The 21,544-nt window shown below is 40.7% G+C and overlaps 1 protein-coding gene across 2 annotated transcripts in view; it reads left to right on the forward strand.

Annotated features, from left to right (window-relative positions):
- The window catches only part of LOC107380217 (glutamate receptor ionotropic, kainate 1), a 34,719-nt gene that overhangs the window by 5,574 nt on the left and 7,601 nt on the right, over positions 1-21,544 (forward strand). For both annotated transcript variants that reach the window (XM_015951348.3, XM_015951349.3), the window contains exons 2-7: positions 4,379-4,546; positions 4,640-4,897; positions 13,896-14,077; positions 14,696-14,749; positions 15,115-15,288; positions 17,621-17,764. In XM_015951348.3, the coding sequence (XP_015806834.1) occupies positions 4,379-4,546; positions 4,640-4,897; positions 13,896-14,077; positions 14,696-14,749; positions 15,115-15,288; positions 17,621-17,764 (980 nt within the window). The remainder of the gene's footprint in view (positions 1-4,378; positions 4,547-4,639; positions 4,898-13,895; positions 14,078-14,695; positions 14,750-15,114; positions 15,289-17,620; positions 17,765-21,544) is intronic.

Raw genomic sequence — 21,544 nt, forward strand, 5'->3', positions numbered from 1 at the left:
TATTAACTCAGATGAAGACACTTTGTGTTGAAAATGTTAGCACCTCTGTTAAATAAATAAATAAATAAATAAATAAATCTCCCCAGACTCCCGGTTTTCATGCACTCTAACCAGTCAGCCAAAGGGACATCCCCTTGGCCGAGTAGCCAGGGCGCATGATCAATCGGTACACAGTGACAGGACGCTCACACTGTCAGATACCTACATAGACAAAAATAACTGTGAAAACTGCAGAACTGCTTCAGAACTGTAGAAGTGGACATATTTAAATAGAAACAATTTCTATTGAAAAGTAATCAATCAATCAATCAATCAATCAATCAAAGCTTTATTTATAAAGCGCCTTCCGCAACCCTGTCAGGAAGCCCAAGGCGCTGAACATGGTACAGTAGAAGGTAAATGTATTGAATAAATCAAAAATAAATGCAATTCAAATGACAAAATACAAATTACGAAAATAGGTGAAACATTCTGGTACAGGACAAATGTGTAAAACAATGGATAGAGTGAACCAATGAAAACTGTGAAATAAATTCAACATAAAGAGGGCCAAAATCAAACATGTTCAGGAAACGCCAAGCGGAGAAGGTGTGTTTTTAGGCAACTCTTAAAGACTGGCAGAGATGGGGATAGCCTAACTGAGGGTGGCAGCTCGTTCCAGAGTGACGGTGCTAGGACTGAGAAAGCCCGGTCCCCGCGAGTACGACACTCAGAACGAAGGACAGCGAGCAGGCCTTGGTCAGAGGAGCGCAGAGCGCGTGGTGGGTAATGTCTGTTCAGGAGTGTGGCTAGATAGGGGGGACCACCACCCTGGAAGAAATGATAAACAAAGACGAGGATTTTGAATTGTGAGCGATAGTAATTGAAACTTTTTTTTTTTTTGCCCAAACACTCTTCATGCTGATGATCAACAACCTTAGCGGACCTTGTCACTCATAATTTACACAGATCTACGAGGCGAGATAATCTAAATCTCAGCTGCTATGTTTTTCTGCACATATGAACAATCTAAAGCATGAGAAAGGCACACTGTGTTGCTGCCATTTGGATTGTTCTGTTCCTGGACTTCCAACAAAGCTCCAGCCTTGGCACACTATTATTTAAATCAGACCACAGGGTAAAAAACAAACATTTTATGTCAAGCACACCCACTGAAACAGAATACACTCTGTCACATTTGGAAGACAACGTTTACTGTGTGTTTGCTTAATAATTTCTGATAGTGGGCAGAATTGAGGGGTTTAACAGGTCTCAGCAGCTGCTCATTGATGCTTGGTAACCATAATTAGGATTGGCACTTTCAAGCATGCTTTTAGTGACCAGGGAGTCCAAACAAGGCTCTCTCAGTTTGGGGGCTGAGGCTTTGCTACACCAAAGAAAAAGGTCATTCACAATCAAGGTCTCAAGGGGAGCTTTTTAAAGGACGTCTCTCCATCCAAATCAGTCACAATTTCACACGCGATTCTTCAAAGGCTGTTAAAGAGAGCTGTGACCTATTGCCATCTGCAACCCTTGGTGTTGCAGTAAGGTCATTTGGAAACCTCTGCAAAAAAGAAAAATGCATCTTTTAAATTTGTGCCCAGTGATGACATAAACCAGATCTTCTAAAACAGTTTCAAAATGTATGTTTTGCACATGCAAATGTCACATTTTTGCATTTGTTTAAGGATTAAAAATAACAGATCAACTCTTAAACGCCCCACATGTGTCTGCAGAGTTGTAAACCAACTATTAACCCTTACACTCCTGCCTAATGTTTGTCTGTATACGTCATGTGTCTCTTAAAGTAAATACCATTCTTGGCAACATGGGGCTGCTAGTGATCACACATGTTAAAGCAGTTGGTCCCAAAGTTAGGGTCAGGACCCCGCTGGGGGTCACCAACAGCTACACAGGGCGTCCTGAGACGATATCCAGGAATTCCTGAAGCTAAATTTCCAATATAATTGTATAAAACTCAACATAAATGTCATAAATATATAAAAATGAATATAAGCGGAAGTGGTTTTCTCCATGCCTTAAATACTTAGCTTTTTAAGCATGTTTATATTGTTACATCAGAAATATCTGAGGTCATGTATCATGACAATTGCTATTTTGTCAGTCTGAAGTGTGCTAGAGAATAATAAGACACCTAAAGACTAAAGAGATTATTTATGTTACTTTCTTACAGCCACTTATCTCATGACACCGACACCATTGCAAATAACCAAAAGTTATTGAACTTATTGAAGTTATTAAAGTCTCGGCCCGGCCGCTCCGGTCATCACAGGATTGTCGGCTAGCAGTGCCTACACCAGGCTCAGGACAATAAAGACTTTTCTCATGCATCATTCCACAAATGTGGAATGACCTTCCAAGCACTACCAGAACAGGGGCTTCCTTTTCAATTTTCAAGAAACTCCTGAAGACCCTGCTCTTCAGAGAGCATCTTCTGAACTAGCACCTTGTCTGCACCCGTCCCTCCTCTCTACTGTCCACTCCTTGTTCCCTACTCTCCATGACTGATGTCAGTGTTGTTGTTGTTATTGTTGTTGTTAGCCTCAAGGGCAAAATGCCTATTATCACTTGTAAGTCGCTTTGGACAAAAGCGTCTGCTAAATACATAAACATAAACATAAAAGTGAAGCAGGGGATGGGGTGGGGGTTGGAATCAGCTGTTTAATCTGTAAGGTCTAATAAAACTTTCATACCATTTTCTCTGTATGCAGGTGGTGACAATTAAATATGTTCTCTCCCTGGTTCTGTTTTTATATTTCCTAAATAGTTCATCTTGGCTGCTATTAAATACATCCGTATATCCAACTGTATCAGATAAAACGAAAGACCCCCCCCCCCCCCAATCTTTTATGTAGCGCCTCTCAAGATAAAAATCATGACGAGTCATAAATAATAAAAACGTTTCCAAAAATAAATGTGAAAGTCCAGCAGTTACTGTTCTTGCTGTCGGTCTGATGTTTACGTTTAAAAGGGACACATCATTTAAATCTGGTGGTCTTTACCGCCTCGATGAAAACTCCAAACGTAAAGAAAAAATGTCCGTTCGTTTTCTGTCAGTGTTTGGTTTAAGGAATTGTGCCTAAAATGGGTCGTTTCAAAAAGTCCTCATTTGTGATGTCACAAACGGAGAAATTAGAGTAGAACCATCTCTCAACTGTTCAAACTGGAGGAGCAGTGGCTCTACTCTGAGCACCTCTTAGACATCTGAGCTTCTCAACTTATAGCAGCCAATCAGGGAATGGGTGGGTGTGGCCAGCTCCAGCTTGGATTCTTGAAGCGAAAACGCCCTGAATCGGATAATTCTGGAAGGATACTGTCAGGATTAAAACTGCAGAAACTGCTTTATGTAAAAGGCATTTAGAGCAAAGAACTTCATAAACATGTTTTGAATCTACAATAGGAATATTGTAACTTAAAGTAAGAATGGTGTAAGAATGACATCCTGTGGTCATCATGCATTTCCTTGAAATTTGCATTACAGAGGTTTGCAGAGGCTCTGATCAGAGGAGCCAAACAAACAACTGTTATTGGGTTAAACCAGGCATGGGGAACCCAGGTCCTCGAGGGCTGGTCTTTGCTCCAACACTTCTGATTCAGTGGTTGAGCAGCTCCTCAAGCTCTGCAGAAGCTTGTTAATCACCTGCTGATTGAAATCAGGTGTGATGATGCAGGGCTGAAACTAAACTATGCTGGATAGCGGCCCTCGATGGACCAGGGTTCCCCACCCCTGGGTTAAACTGATAAATAATTAAAATCAGCCAGGTGGCTGGTGCATAAGTAGAAATAACATCATTTAGAAATATATGACAACCACTCCTCATGATCATGGTTGTAAAACGATTTCAAAAGGTTTTTAACGATACTATATATATATATATATGTATGAATATATATATATATATATATATATATATATATATATATATAAAATTTAGACTTTTTTGCCTTAATTATAATAACAGAATCAGCTAGAAGAAAAAAACTTAAGAAATAAAACATCTGCTTGGGTATAAAACCACTAATGGTCATTTCACAATAAAGATAAGTTATACTGTAGAAAGTTTAACTGTCAGCTAAATCCTGGGTAAATTACTTGTGTACTAAATATAATCCTAATCCAACCAATTCCACACTTTGTAAAAGCTGTGACACCAACTTGTGAAAAACAGGTCATGTAAATAAGCTCAAGTCAGAGAAGGTCAAACATTGTGCTGAATGAGACTAAATCCTGTCGTCTCATGCAGGTCTCTCTCACTAAACCTGTAAATTGGGCCGCGTTATGTAAATGAGACTTACAGGAGATTCTCCCGAAGCTAAATAAATGTGAACATACCTGCTATCTTCTTAGTAACCGCTGTTTTTGTTGTCTTTCTTACAGGCGGCATATTTGAAACGCTTGAAAACGAACCCATAAGTGTGGAAGAACTGGCCTTTAAATTTGCCGTAACCAACATAAACAGGAACCGGACCTTAATGCCAAACACCACGCTGACCTACGACATCCAGAGAATAAACCTGTTCGACAGTTTTGAAGCTTCCAGAAGAGGTAAACATCCTTTCCTTCAAAATATTTTAAATAATAGTCATAAACTTGACTGTCTATCCCAATGACCATTTGGGTTTTAAATCTTTACCCCAGCATGTGACCAGTTGGCGCTGGGAGTTGGAGCCGTGTTTGGACCCTCTCACAGCTCCTCCGTCAGTGCCGTCCAGTCCATCTGTAACGCTCTGGAGGTCCCTCACATCCAGACACACTGGAAACACCCCTCAGTGGACAACAAAGACAGCTTCTACATTAACCTCCACCCGGAATATGCCTCCATAAGCAGAGCCGTGCTGGACATCGTGCAGTTCTATAAGTGGAAAGCGGTCACCGTGGTCTACGAGGACGCCACGGGTAAGTTAACAAAGGAAGCACGGATAAAGAAGAATTTTGTCACATTTATATTTTAATTTTCAAAAAAAGTAAATGATTTTTCTAATTACTTCAATAATTGAATAATCGCCCACATATTTCAGGATTATAAAGAAAATTATGTTAACTGATAATATTTATATATTTTTAATCATTAACAAATCAACATGGCCATTATAATAATTTTTGTTTTGATGAGGAATTTACAAATGAAATGCCAGAGGAGGTTTTAGAGTTTCAAATTTCTCCATTTGAATTAAAAAAAAAGTTTGAGGTTCCTACTTTGATTTTTATGGGATGCTTTTTTTTTTCAGGAGTGCCCTGTGGTCAGAAAAATAGTCGTTATTTAAAAACCTGCTTGGCTTGTAGCATTTCATGGATTTTCTCCTGAGACCTGAGCTGTTTTTGTTTTATTTATCTGGGTGTGAAATTTTTTATTTCCTTTACAAATTTCAGATTTATGGAAGCTAATTTCTGCCAGTCTGATAACAGTCTTATACTTACAATTATGACTTAGCTATCTTAAAATTATGAGATAGTATCTCATAATAATGAGTGATGAGGTATCATCTCATATTTATGAGAGAACAATTTCTTTTCAGGGTGGCAGAAATGGGCTTCCATACAGAACAGTTGGACTTCAGAAACATAAAAACAAGCACTGTTTTTGAACTTAATTCAGTTCAAAATATAAACATAACTTAATTTTTCCTTGAGAAAAATGGTAAATATTCAACTTTAAAAGCTTTATATTAAAACTCAGTATCCCTAAATGATATAAAAGAATACACTTTTGTTGAACAAGAAGTCAACGTTCCCTTTAGCATATCCAGGGTACCAAGACTACGTCCACATAATAGCTGCAGACAGACTCATCCATTCGCCATCTTTTCAGTGTTTTTTAACTGCACAGATCCAAATCATCGAAAGCATCACACTACTGCGTCTCAGCCTAATGCAGTAGATTGGATCAGAAACAATGGGACAAAGGGGAGGGAGAGCACAGCAGATGCAATAATAATTTAATCCACATGCTTCAAACCATTTACGTGACCAGGTCACCTTCCTTGATTTAATTTAGCCGTCTTTCCATTTAATATTTCCTACACTGGATGTGCAATTCAGAAACCTTTAGCAGGCAGAGAACTGGCACGGACACAATTGGTTAGAAGACACAAAGAACCAGCTAAATACATGTAGTGAACCTGGGTAGGCTCTGTCAATTATGTAGAGTAATGGTTTATGCTGTTTTATGAAAGAGGAACCATTCTACATCTTAATTTGAGATATTAATTTTAATAAATTAATAACCAAATATTATAGTTTTAAGAAGACTCAAAGGTTGTTTTCATCGATAAACTGTCGATAATATCCGTGGGTCTGTGTTTCAGTTCAATGAAGAGACAAGTTTGAAAGTTAAAAGATTTAATTCTTCAAATTAAACTAATGATTTTGAAATGACAAGCATGGGAAACAACCATCAACATATGCAACTTTGTTGAACAATCTTTAACAGTTGATATTGTAAACTTGCTCAAATAGACCTTGTGTTGAATGTGTGAAATTTAATATGAGGTGAGATGAATGCGTGTGTGCATCTGATTTTGCTTCAGGAAGAAACAGGTGTCTGAGTGAAAAGTGATGGTTTGAATAAACTTAGGTTTCGTTGGAAAAGATGCATCAAACGCTATCTATTGTGTTCTGCCTCACCGTACGAGGACCCTCGTTCAGATCCGGAACGTCAAAGGACGATGTTTCATCCAGGGCACCTCGGCTGGCAGAGAAGACGAAGGTGTCCGACGATCCGGTCCAGAGATGCCCCCTGGTACACGTTGATGATAAAGCGTTTGCAGATGTGCTTTCTTAAGTTTAATTACTCAGAAATCAAAAGACTCTGGACGAGTCTGCGTTAGCGGTTGCAATTCAGCTATTCCTGTCTGGCTTGGCAGGAACAGCGTGAGAAAGGGGGGGGGGACAGGAGCCGCAGGCTCCCTTCCCCGGGTGCGTGTTCAACACGTCCGAACTCTCTCGTTGACAAACTCGAACTGCATCATGAACTGAAAACTTACCAAAAGCCTTTCTCTTCTCAAAGCAAAACTTGTGCGTCAGAGCAAATGTGTTTTGGAGTTTACTGTGAGAGAGTGTGTGTGAGTGTTTGAGTGAGTGTTTGAGTGTGTGAAGGTCGTTACCAAACATCTTCAAACATTATTTAATTAAGCATTGATTCATTAGTTATTATGATTACCCAAAGCATAATAATCATTCATTTGATTAAAACACATTTATAATGAGCAAAGTGATAATACTGATCATTTAACAACTTAAAATAAAGGAAAGGAAGTTTAAGACTTTGTTATGTTATGACTAGCTTTTCCATGAGAACACATCTTCTGGCACTGCAGATGTTCAGATGTTATTGTTTCTCCCAGACTCGCTGGCGTTCAGGTCTTAATCTGTGGGTGAAAGTTCTCAGCGACCCAGCTTTGACCCAGCCGAGTCAAACGAAACCTTTGGCACAGAAAACCCATATTTCCTCACGTTACATACATTATAGACAAGAATACTGTACAGTGTTTCATATGTTTCATATTTATTTAAGAAAATGCTCGTGGGCCTTCTTCTGAGTATCTACAGAGCAACAAACCCTTTAATTTGCTGCTATTTATAAAAAATGTCTGTGCATTAATTGTATATTAAGCACTTTTCTTTTTTGTTGCTACTTAATCCAAGTAAAACAGAAAATTAATATGAATCCTTATCTCCTGCTGTAAGATATTATTTTGGTTTCTTTTCAATCATTGCAAAGTGAATAAAATGATGTTGTTTGAAATGACATTGTATGTGAATATACACTCATCTAAAAGATTATTAGGAACACCTGTTCAATTTCTCCTTAATGCAATTATCTAATCAACCAATCACATGGCAGTTGCTTCAGTGCATTTAGGGGTGTGGTCCCGGTCAAGACAATCTCCTGAACTCCAAACTGAATGTCAGAATGGGAAAGAAAGGTGATTTAAGCAATTTAGAGCGTGGCATGGTTGTTGGTGCCAGACGGGCGGGTCTGAGTATTTCACAATCTGCTCAGTTACTGGGATTTTCACCCACAACCATTTCTAGGGTTTACAAAGAATGGTGTGAAAAGGGAAAAACATCCAGTATGCGGCAGTCCTGTGGACGAAAATGCCTTGTTGATGCTAAAGGTCAGAGGAGAATGGGCCGACTGATGCAAGCTGATAGAAGAGCAACTTTGACTGAAATAACCACTCGTTACAACCGAGGAATGCAGCAAAGCATTTGTGAAGCCACAACACGCACATCCTTGAGGCGGATGGGCTACAACAGCAGAAGACCCCACCGGGTACCACTCGTCTCCACTACAAATAGGAAAAAGAGGCTACAGTTTGCACGAGCTTGCTAAAATTGGACAGTTGAAGACTGGAAAATTGTTGCCTGGTTTGATGAGTCAAATGGTAGAGTCAGAATTTGGCGTAAACAGAATGAGAACATGGATCCATCATGCCTTGTTACCACTGTGCAGGCTGGTGGTGGTGGTGTAATGGTGTGGGGGATGTTTTCTTGGCACACTTTAGGTCCCTTAGTGCCAACTGGGCATGGTTTAAATGCCACGGGCTACCTGAGCATTGTTTCTGACCATGTCCATCCCTTCATGACCACCATGTACCCATCCTCTGATGGCTACTTCCAGCAGGATAATGCACCATGTCATAAAGCTCCAATCATTTCAAATTGGTTTCTTGAACATGACAATGAGTTCACTGTACTACAACGGCCCCCGCGGTCACCAGATCTCAACCCGAAAGAGCATCTTTGGGATGTGGTGGAACAGGAGCTTCGTGCCCTGGATGTGCATCCCGCAAATCTCCATCAACTGCAAGATGCTATCCAATCAATATGGGCCAACATTTCTAAAGAATGCTTTCAGCACCTTGTTGAATCAATGCCACGTAGAATTAAGGCAGTTCTGAAAGCGAAAGGGGGTCAAACACTGTATTATGTTTATGTTTATTTATTTGGCAGACGCTTTTATCCAAAGCGACGTACAATTTATAACCTATAGGGCATGTTGTGATCTGTGGGGAAAACCGGAGTACGCGGAGGAAACCCACGCATGAATGGGGAGAACACGCAACTCCACGCAGAAAGGCCGCAGCCCGAGTTTCGAACCTGCAACCTTCGTGCTGCGAGGTAACAGTGCTAACAACTGTGCCACCATGCATGTATTAGTTTGGTGTTCCTAATAATCCTTTAGGTGAGTGTACACTCACTGGCCACTTTGTTGGGTACACCTTGCTAGTACCAAGTTGGACTCCCTTATGGCTTCAGAACTGCTTTAATCATTCGTGGCATACATTCAACAAAGCACTGAAACCTTCCTCAGAGATTTAGGTCCATTTTGACATGACAGCATCATGCAGTTGCTGCAGATTTTTCGGCTAGACATCCATGGCGCAAATTTCCCATTCCACCACATTCCAAAGATGCTCTATTACATTGCAATCTGGTGACTGTGGAGGTCATTTGAGTGCAGTGAACTCATTGTCATGTTTAAGAAACCAGTCTGAGATGATTCGAACTTTATGGCGCCTTATTCTGCTGGAAGTAGCCATCAGAAGATGGGTCCACTGTGGTCATTAAGGGATGGACACATAGGCGTCATTTTAACCGGGGACGCCGGGGACATGTCCCCGGCAAAATTTGTGATTGGCAGCTGTGTCCCCCCCACTTTCAAAAACGCCTGCTGATGAGGATTTTTGTTTTACCAACTCAGATCTTATCCAGGGGTCGGCAACCTGTTCCCATCAAAGAGCCATTATTACCCATTTCCCACGGTAATTTTGGACGGACCTTAATAAGCAGTGACTTAAGTGAAGCAGGCAGGTCGCGCTAGAAAATTTAGTTTAAAAAGATGTCATAAATGTGTTCCCCCGTCCTTTTTATTTATAAAATATGAAGTAAAAACTCACAATTTAATTTTCATTCATTTGTCATTAATATGTAGTCTACACCCGTGCGTTAAGTGGACCATCTTCCAGTAAAAGCAAAGCATCCAGCACCACCTCTCCAAATGCGTAAAATGTGCATCAGCCGCTAGTTAGGCGCGCCGCACACACCATCAGCTGATCGGCCCAGACAAGAGCAGAGCAAATAGAGAAAGAATAGAGGATAATTGTGTCTGGATGTGGATGGAGATTACATTTTACAGCAGCCTGATCATCATTTAAATACGTAAACCATCACCTGGCTTCTAGTCCATGTTATCAGCATTATTTTAATTGGTGTGTGTGTGTGTGTGTTTTCCACTTCAAACACTGGTCTAACCAACCAGACCAGCGTGTCCAGTAACATATTAATGTTACAATTAAACAGTTTCACTTCATGTAGGCTAGGAACATTTCACCTGCTGTGGCCCGACCGCTTCTGCTCCACATAAACTTTGTGCGTAATCAAATGTCTCTACGCGTCATGCGTGTCCATATTAGAGACGGGAACAAGCGCTGTTCAGCCAAAGTTTCATAATTTCATAAAAAGAACATTTTTCCAAGTGACACATCCCTCAGAGAGACCGGGTTTCCAGACTGTTTCAGTGGGAGGAAATCTTATCGCATGCACCGTGGTTCTGCACTGCGCTGCGAACCCCAGATCTTCAGCTCACTGTCCACCGTGGGCGCTCCGAGCTGCGCTGAACACAGTGTCCAGTATAAAGCTCTGATGTTCTGATGGGAATAATTTACCTCCGCGATGTGCGTTAACGATTAAAATGTCAGCTCATCCATGCGCATCAGTGTGCGTCGGGGTAATTCTTTCAAACCAAGCAACATCCTTGAGTTCATCTGTCAAAATAAACAGTCAAATGGAAATATATGTAACCTGCCGTTTAACTGTTTTGCCTTCCTGTGAAGATTGTTGCAAAGAGAAACAATTAAACTTGATTAACCCCAGAGCCACCCAGAGAACCAGAGCGCATGCGGGAAGGTTCCTCCCACTGAAGCGAGTGTTTTCTAAACCCTGTCTCTCAGAGAGACTTGTCACGTAGAAAATGTTCCCTGATTATGAAACTTTGGCTGAATAGTGCTTGTTCCTGTCTCCAATGTGGCGACACATCCAGGAGCCTGTCTGAGGAGAAGCCCAGAATCTCACATTGTCTTCAGCTCATAAAGTGCCTATATGATTACGTACAAGCGTGACGCGTCAACCCGGTCTCACAGTAAGACCGGATTGGAACTGTTCAGGTTTACGCAGACAATCTTTACATTTAGAATTGGCATACAGGTGTAAAATTAATGCAGTAAAATATAAAGCATTTTATTTAAATATCCATTCATTATTTTACAAGCACAGAGAGCCACATCAGATGGATGGAAGAGCCGCATGCGGCTCCAGAGCCGCAGATTGCCGACCCCTGTGCTAGCCTACTTTATTGCCCCCAGCAATTTTTAAACCCCACTCAAGTGTATGGTTATTGTCCCCAGCAATTCTGAAAACCTACTGACGCCCTTGGATGGACATGGCCAGAAACAATACTCAAGTAGGCCGTGGTATTGCAACAATGACCAATTAGTACCAAGATGACCAAATTGTGCCTAGAAAATGTTCCCCACACCATTACACCACCACCAGCAGCCTGAACCGTTGATCCATGTCAGGATAGATTCATGCTTTCATGTTCTTGCCACCGAATTCTGACCCTACCATCTGAATGTTGCAGTAAAAATCGAGAGTCATTAGACCAGGCAACATTTTTCCAATCTTCTGATGTCAGTTTTTGCACCAGGACTGGCACCGCGTGTGGTCTTCTGCTGCTGTAGTCTGTCTGCGTAAAAGGTTTGACGTGTTGTGCATTCAGAGATGCTCTTCTGCATGCACTGGTTGTAACAAAATGTTATTTGAGTTACCTGCTGCCTTTCTATCAGCTCGAACCAGTTAGGCCATTCTCCTCTGACCTCTGGCATCAACAAGGTATTTTCCCCCACAGAACTGCTGCTCACTGGATGTTTTCTGTTTTTGGACCATTCTCTGTAAACCCAAGAGATGGTTGTGAGTGACAATCCCAGAAGATCAGCAGTTTCTAAAATACTCAGACTAGCACCAACAACCATGCCACGTTTAAAGTCACTTAAATCACCTTTCTTCCCCATTCTGAAGCTCAGTTTAAACTGCAGCAGATCGCCTTGATCATGTAAGCATGCCTAATTGCATTGAGTTGCCACCAGGTGATTGGCTGATTAATGACTTGCAGTTGGACAGGTGTACCCAATAAAGTGGCCAGTGAGTGTGTAGTCTGGCTTTGACCCATAAACAGAACAGAACAGGGTGGAATCTATGGTTGTCTTTCAAACTGTCTCCACATGCTATTAGACAATGAATATCAGGATCTACTCACAGCTACAAATGTTAGTCCACGGTCCGCCATGCACAATCAAAGAAGACATAAATACATATTTTTATAAATAAAAGACTTAAGTACCTCTATCCGCTCTTGACCCAAAGAAAAGACCAAGTCTAAATAGTCCAAAGACGATGCCAAAACCACTTCAAACGAGCTGTTGCCATCTTAGTTGTTTCACTCTGTCAACAGAATGCTGCGATTGGCAAGGCACAAGATGTCTGGGTCTGCTAAGGGTACGGATCATGGCTAGACCAACATGCAGAGCAAAATCACATTGCTTCGGCTGCTGTCTGTTTGGATTTCCAGGCTAACATTTTCCTCCTTCATATCTATATATATCTATCTATATCTATATCTATATCTATATCTATCTATCTATATATATATATATATATATATATATATATATATATATATATATATATATATATATATATATATATACCGGTATGTATATATGAAACCCAATCTGCCTCAGCACACCTGATGCTAATGGCCTAATCTCAACAAGCTCAGCAGAAACCTGTTCATTTAGATCAGAGGTGTTGAAGCAGGGAAACACCTAAAACAGGCTGTGTGCTCCAAAGACTATAATAAATAAAAGAAACACATTTTGTACATTACATTATCCTGGTGGGAACAGCAAATGACTGTAATCAACTAGAATAAGTGTAGTCACATTATAATCAACCAAATTCAACTGAAATTCTAAATTATAATGAACACAGAAGTCATAAGGTGGCTGCTGTAAGGACAATCTTTTTCAATTTTGGCTGCAGCCAGACACTAATATACGTGGTTTATTCTATTTCAACAGCTACATTTACCTGAATAATTGATAGAAAAACATGAAACACACTGCCACAGAGCAGCAACAGCAATCACCGAGAAACAGACCACACAATAAAACTCTATTCTATTCTATCTGATGGCAGTCACAAGTCTCGGGGCATTGCTTTTATTTCTTAATTGTAGTTTTTTTTATGTGGTATTTTAACTGTTTAATGTTTTGTCCGATTGAATGTTGTTTTTGTATTGTGTACATATCTTTGGTTGTCCTGGGCATGTGAAAGCACTCTATAAATAAAGTTGAACTTGAATACACTCTCATAACACCTCTTTATAAACTATGTTTAACATATTTATGATTTAACAAAAGTTGAACATTGATATAAGGTGTGATCAAACCTTAGTGAGGTGACCAGTATTGCAGAATGTGTTAAATAGAACAGGAGTACACTGTTACAAGTATGTTTTTGGTATTTTTTCGTAGAAATGTTGGAGCACATAATTGGCTTAATCTTACAATTTCTCTCACAAACTGGTCAAAATGTATTTAATAACCGTAAATTAAAACAAATACATGAAGAGAAAATGCAGAACATACATGTCTACAAATAAAAAAGAAAACAGTTTTTAAAGAACAAGCATACACCATATGCAATACAAATTTTGTTTTTGTTTCACACAATGTACCAAAACATCACAGGTTTTCCTGGCATTTTGTTTTTCTAAAAAAAAAAGCAAAACAAAACAGAGATTTTCATTATTGTCATCTGTTTCTTGAAGGACTGATCCGGTTGCAGGAGCTGATTAAAGCTCCATCCAGATATAGCATTAAAATCAAGATCCGCCAGCTTCCATCAGGAAGCAAAGACGCCCGTCCCCTCCTCAAAGAGATGAAGAAAGGGAAGGAGTTCTTTGTCATCTTCGACTGCACTTACCAAACATCCACAGATGTCCTGAAGCAGGTGAACATCAGTCTTCTGAAACGCAAGGCTCGTTCATAAATCTAACTGGGATCTTTTCAGTGAAGACTGTTAATTGTTTTTCTTTCCTGCTGTGAGTTTGGTTATTACTAGGCATAGCGCGCGCGCAAACACACACACACACACACACACACACACACACACACACACACACACACACACACACACACACACACACACACACACACACACACACACACACACACACACACACACACACACACACACACACACACTTCAGAAATCCTGCTTTCATTTTCAAATCCAGGTGTTTCTGAGCCAGACATCCACACTCAGGACCAGGGGAGCTTATCTAGAGATGCTACAGCTAACATGAGCAAATTGTGACATTTATTCACTTGGACACTTTTTCATACAAATCACATTAAAAAAATAAATAAATAAAGATAGGACGAGCCAAATCGGGGGGGGGGGGGGGGGGGGGGGATAATGTATTGGCAAATTTGACAGTTTCCTGGATTCTGGTTGAGAAGTGTTTGGTTTATTGGTGGAGGAGAAGTTATTCTTACCGTCTGGAGAGAATTCTCACATAAAAAAAATGAAGAGGAAATGCTGAAATCTTGTTTTTGTTCTGTTTAGATCCTGTCCATGGGGATGATGACAGAATATTATCACTACTTCTTCACCACATTGGTGAGAAAAATCGCTCTACTCTCAAGAACACAAGAAGTTTTTTGACACACGAGAACATTGACTCGCAACGCCCATGTGGCGGAGAGTGTCTAACATTTTATTCACCATAAATAACTGCTTATACATCTGACCCAAGTTTGGACATTTGTATTCTCCTGAGGACGTTCTCGAAGCAAACATTGTGTAAATAAATTCATACGTTTCTGGTTTGTTTCTGATTAGGACTGCTGAATGCAGTGGCCTTGGCATAAGTCCATGAACATTGTTCCACTGTTTATTCTCCTTTACCCGTGATGTTATTAGTAATCTTGTCAAGCAGAATGACATTAATTCTGCACTGGTGGTCCTGTCGTTGAACGGTGCAGGACTTGTTCGCCCTTGACCTGGAGCCGTACCGCTACAGTGGGGTCAACATGACGGGGTTCAGGCTGCTCAACGTGGACAATCCAAAAGTGGCTTTGGTGCTGGAGAGGTGGGCAATGGAGCGGCTGCAGGCTTCCTCCAAAGTCGAAACAGGAATGATGGAGGGGATGATGACCGTAAGTTAAAATTCACACATTAAATTTGGCTCATCAACATATTTGCAGTTTTTACAAGCCAACGCTGATGTTACGTGTGTGAAGGGCAACATAGGGAACATGACCGTGGATTTTAAAGTGCTTAATTGCCTGAAAAGTTTCAAAAACAAGCGAGCAGACAGAATGTAAAAATAACGCCAAAGGAAAAACATAGTGAAAAGGTTAACATTAAAAGACCAATTACCAACATTAAAAACACCTGGTTAAAAGTTTTACCAGAATCAGAAGGTGTCTTAAAAGTGCGTTAACCTTTAAATGAATCACACAAAAAGGTTCTACGACATTACTGAGGCCAGCAGCACCGTGGACTGCATGAAGGCACGGCCTTTTATCCCAGGTGTAGGTCACCAGTGGGACTCAGCTCAGCTGCGCTCATCAGCAGCCTGGAGGGGAGGAGGAGGAAGGGCGGTGCAGGAGTACTACGTGCCTTGTAAGTTTTTCTCTGGGGGGAAAAAAAACTTCAGAAACAATTTTTACTTGTTATTTTTTTAAATGATCAGTCACTCTGAGTTTTTCACGCAGGATGAACCTGAAAATAGTCTTCTACCACTATTTCCTGCATTAGCTTCTGACAGAAAATAGATGAAAAACGCTCGGTTCAGAAAAGCCTGTCAGATCTACGTCACACTGTCTCTGGACATTCATGGACTCAGTCATCTTGGCTCATGATGGGACGGCTGTTGTTGGTTTAGTGTCCAGGAGCTCAGGAATCTATAGCCTGACCAGTCAGCCTCATGCTTCCTTAAGCCTGGGGCACACCGGAGGCGGACGCGCCGCTATTGTATTTAATGAAAGTGGGCACACTGGGAGCGCCGCACCTAGGCGCTGGAGATAAGCGCCAGTTCTATCTCAAGCGCCGCGGTGTGGCTGTTGATGACATCACAACAGACATTACCACACGGAACAGCTTTGCGGCACAAACCCAGACACAGTTTTGATAACTTTAAAGTACTATTGATCTTAAAATACTTTAATAAATTGCATACTTACCAGTTGTTAATGAATTAGAGTCTCACAAAACATGACGGCAAGTCTGATCACGTGTAAACAATAGAGTCACTTCCTGCTTTCTGTTCTCAAGTCCCGCGTGATGTGACTATCGCGCGACTTTCCAAGAAGCGCTCAGCGGCGTGGCGTGGTGTGGCGCCGTGCGGCCTGTGTGACCGCTTGACTTCTCTAAATCTCCTCCGGTGTGCCCCAGGCTTTATGAGAAGCAAATGGTCTGGGAACTCTCCTATCCAAATAACCCCACACACAGAGAGTTCTAACCGAGCCAATCAGCGCTGAGCAGCGTACGTCACACACCGCGATGCTGAGTTTCTCATACACATGGCCACTGAAGCACACCCCTCTTTTCTAAATGACTTGAACATGTCTTTAAAACCACAAGTAGAAGCGTTCAAAGTCTTTCTTCTAAAGAAAGATGTTTGCACCGTTGCCAGACGTCATTTTTGACCACAGCTAAAAAACTACAGTGTCGTGCCGGACAGTCGGCATTTCCATCTTTTTTCTAAATGGTTATTTTTGAGCTGGTTAGTCCCGCCCCTCACGTGCCTCTCTGCCTTTGAGTAACCAGACTTGTTCTCTGTGTAGAATCAAACAGAGGACCAGGCCAGGCTAAGGAATCTATGGTTGCCTTTCAAATTGTCTCCACATTTCATTGAACAGCGTGACATTCTCACCGCTACAGATTTCAGTCAACAGGGCAGTCCCCCGCACCGTTGAAGGAGACACAAATACATTCTTTTCCTAAATAAATATAAGTACCTCCATCTGCTCTTGACTCAACTAAAAGTCTAGATAATCCAAAATCGATGCCAAAGCCGTTTCAAACGAGCCACCGCCATCTTTGGCTTTTGCTACGTCGCAGCAACATCCAAACAGCCCAGCGCTGTGATTGGCAAGACACAGGACTGTTTGGGTCTGCTGAGCTAGAGCGACCTGCAGAGCTAAATCCTTTTTCCTTCTTCTACAGTCTGTCTAGATTTCTACACTAACATAATTCCTGAAAGGGGGAAACTCCAGATTGCTGTTTTAAGATTAAACAACATAGTGGCGTTTAACATAAAGATAGAAATTCCTGTAAAATGATTTTCATCTAGATTTACTTGGATTCAGGAAGCAGGAATCATTGATGTTTCTGACTGTGACCGCTCTGTGCTGTCTGTGAAGGATGGCGGTCATCTCTTTGATTGCATCTGATCTGACAAACCGTGCGCCGCTGTGTGTACACATCGCCAGCCTTGATGCGATTTGTGATCGGGGCTGAAGGATTACGATGTTTCTCTTTCAGACTGAAGCGGCGCTGATGTATGATTCTGTTTACATGGTGGCTGCGGCCTCACAGCGCACCTCCCAGATCACCGTAAGCTCTCTTCAGTGCCACCGACACAAACCCTGGCGCTTTGGATCACGTTTCATGAACCTGCTCAAAGACGTGAGTTCTCTTTATGAATGTGCTCATTCATGCAGTCAGGCTTTCTCTTCAAAGCAAACGTGTTATGTTAACAATGAGTCTGATTCAGTTTACTGATCATACAAAGGAGAGAAAAAAAGCATCAGTTGTATTTTTTAATGATTTTCTTGCATAATGAAAGAAAGCATCATGAACAGGTGAACATTTGGAAAAAACCTCTATAATAGTTTATTTGTTGAAGCAGACTTCCCATCTTCTAAGAAGTGTTTTCATGTTTCATTACATTCTCTAACTAGAGGTTTTGATTTATGTTCACAACTACAGTCAGAAGATTGAGTAACCAAAATTCCAGAGAGCAGCATGGGAATAACTTAATTTATAGCTGGTTGGGCTCTGAACTTATTATCTGAGTATTTTTAAGTTGTTCCTGCTTTTCTTTGGCACGATTCTTAGGTAAGCCAAACATTTTGCTAATATACACAAAAAAGTGGCTACCTGGATTAAACTAAGCAAACCGGTAGGGACCTCCTATACCTACTTACTGCAGGTGATTATCTTTCAGTTGGCAAGTAGTTATTTAACCCCAGCTGGTGTTTTGAGTTGCTTCTCAGCAGAGGTGGAAAGTAACGAATTACATTTACTCACGTTACTGTAACTGAGTAGCTTTTTTTGTGTATTTATACTTTTTGTCTTTTTTAAAATCTGCACTTTTACTTTTACTTGAGTACTGTATGTTTTTTTTAAAAGAATTGTAATTCGCTACATTTTCAATCATATCCGTTACTGAGTTAAAAAAAGGCCTAATAAGAGATTAAAAATGTTGCGCTTTGCTGCAATAGAGCAGAAAGAGACACACCTGCATGTGTGCAGCGTCTCACCCGTGTGTGTGTGTGTGGGGGGGGGGGGGGGGGGGGGGGTACAGCCACACTTTTCCTGCAGTTTTTCTCAAAAACATCAGTCTGGTCCCTCTGATGCACTCACCCTCACCCTTTACCCCCTGTCAGTGACGGTTTTACCATTAGGCATAGGCCAGCGGCCGCCTGGGGCCCCCTTATGTTGAGGGGCCCCCTAGCCCTGACCGCCGGTACCCCTCTGTCAGTGCCACAATGGACTATTCCTTTAAGATGCCGATGAACAAACAGGAAGTGATTGGTAGTCATTCCACTCCAGTCCAGTTGGTGGCAGTAATGCACCAAATTGTTGTTTGCCAAGTGCCTTAAGACCACAAATAATAAGAAGAAGAGAAAACAGAAAAAGAAGAAGAGAGGCGGGAGAGTTCATAACAAACTCGAAGCAGTAGCCAAAACGTTAAGCATGAAATGGAGTTATCCTAGTGGCTCCAATAAGAGAACGAAGCAGCTTGCTTCAAAAAAGCTTTTATCTTCACTTCCAAAAGTGACATCGTTTTTCAATGTAAACGTCAAAAGGAAGCAGAAAGGAAAGACAATGGAAAACGTTTAAAGGGAGGAAAACATAAACCAAAATGGAAAATAGAAGAAAAAAAAAACAAAAAAACAAAGGCAAAAGCACAGGGTTACTGACAAGAAGAAGAAAGCAGAGCAAACATTGAAAGCACTCAAAGGGAGAGAAAGACAGGAAAAAAGAGGAGGACTAAATAAAAGGAAAATAACTCATGGCTGAAGAGGGGAGAGTTTCGCAAATCCAGTTAAAGGTAAGATTGTTGAAATTTTAGTGTAAGGGGCCCCATGTCTGTGTTCGCCTTGGGCCCCCAAATGGCTAAATCTGCCACTGCCCCCTCTCTCCCTCCCTCTCCTGTTGCTTGAAACTGGCACCTTCGCGCACCGGTGTTACACCAGTGTTTTGTTCGGTTCAGTAAACGGACTGGGTTCCGTCTTTGAAATGTCTTTCTCAACTGCTCCGCACAACAGCGGCAAACATGTTTAACCCTCATAACAACATGACTCCCAGTGTGGTCTGCTCATAGACGTGACCTGCAGCCTCTGCAAGTTTAAACGTCGTGTTTGTGCAAATCAACACTTAAGCGTGGTTTTGGAACGACTTTAAAACAAGATTTGCTCGTGTGCAAAATCGGCTCGGGGTCCGTCGACTGCCGATGACGTCAAAGTAGTTGATTGGCTGAACATGAACCTTACGGAATTACGTAATCACATTACGTTGTTATCGCGTTACGTTGGTCCAGGCAAATCTTTCTGTTGGAAAGATGGACAACTTTTATAAAGAAATCCATCATTACCTCTTTGAAAATACACTTTTAGCATAGAGCTGCATGTATATTAGAGCTGAACAATTAACTGCATGTGCAGTTAAACTGTGATGTGACAAAAGGAGATTTTCTAATCGCAAAGGCTGCAATTTGGCAGCGAGTGGTTAGCGCAATGCTAATATACGTGGAAAAACCCATAGGAATGCTAATGCTAATATTACCGATTACATTATTACAAATTATGAATTAGAAACGTGCCAAATGACTACATTTGGAGTCTAATAGAAAGTAAAACTACCATCAATCAAATAAGTACAGACAGGTATTTTAGTTAAGCCAGAAAACTTTTAACTCCAGAGTTTTGGCTAGCAGCTATGAGCGTAACTGAACTACGCATGGACATGATGTCAAAAACTAAACACAAAATATTTCAATAAACGGGACACACTTCTTTCCTGCAAATACAATTTCACAGGTGTTGCTAATACCTATGATCCTTCAAGGGATGTGCTCAAAGAGGAGTTCAACATTATGAATACAATATAGTGTTTTATTTTACAAATACCATTATAAACACAAACTTACGTCTTAAGAAACATTATTTTAATAACGAAACTGCTAAATTCTTTCCAACAGCATAGATGTGTAGTGTATTTTGTCCGAGTGGGTTTGCCGTACTTTGACGTCATCGGCAGTCGAAGGACCCCGAGCCGATTTTGCACCCGAGCAGATCTTGTACCGACACCGGTCTGTGGGTTTTAAGAGGTTAATACTGGAGCTATTCAGTTGTAAACATTATGTCCTCTACCCTTGTGTGTGTGTGTATGATGTCAGAAGTTGCTTCTTGATGCTATAGATATGTGGTGATTTAGCCTGTTAATTTTAATCAAGAATAAGAGATTGAATTATTGCAAAGGCAGTTCAAAGTAGTCAAATTAATTAATTCAAATTATTCTTACATAATGCAGCGTGTCTCTTTCTATGCATGTGTGTAAGTGTGTGTACTTGTCTTTAGTGGAAATGATGTCTGTTTGAGAAGAGTCAGGTCATCGGCATGCATCAAGCAGAGAAAACTCTTTTTTATATTGTTTCTTTTCTAGTTCCTCTGGTTTTCTCTTCTTATCTAAAACACAAAGTAGCAGCGTTTTTACATTATTTTGCTGACAGTTAAGAAAAAAGACACAAGAAACAGAATATAAGAAAAATAACTGACATTTTTTACATTTTATAAAAGTTTGTATTTATCTTTGAGTATTCTTAATCAGAATTGATACAATAAAGGACAAAATTAGATGTGTGTTGTATAATTAAACAAGTTCACTAATCAGCATGTGGTTAGTTTTGGGTGAACTATTAGCAATAACTCACTGTTTAATTAGCATTTCAATAAAGGATTAAAACTATGAAATAACACTTTTTTACTTATTATAATTCTTCAAGCATGTGTTACTAAATTAAAGATTGTAACCAAAGTGTGACACCAACATACATAGGTGGGACCTAAAATGGATATATATGGGCTAAATGTATGGTTGCCAACAGGGTTTGTCCGTGGTCTCCATGGTGGCTCCAGGGAGATTTGCCCACATAGTTTATAACGAGCACAGGTATGAGTT

Source organism: Nothobranchius furzeri, chromosome 13 (assembly GCF_043380555.1).
Source record: "Nothobranchius furzeri strain GRZ-AD chromosome 13, NfurGRZ-RIMD1, whole genome shotgun sequence".
Classification (NCBI taxonomy): domain Eukaryota; kingdom Metazoa; phylum Chordata; class Actinopteri; order Cyprinodontiformes; family Nothobranchiidae; genus Nothobranchius; species Nothobranchius furzeri.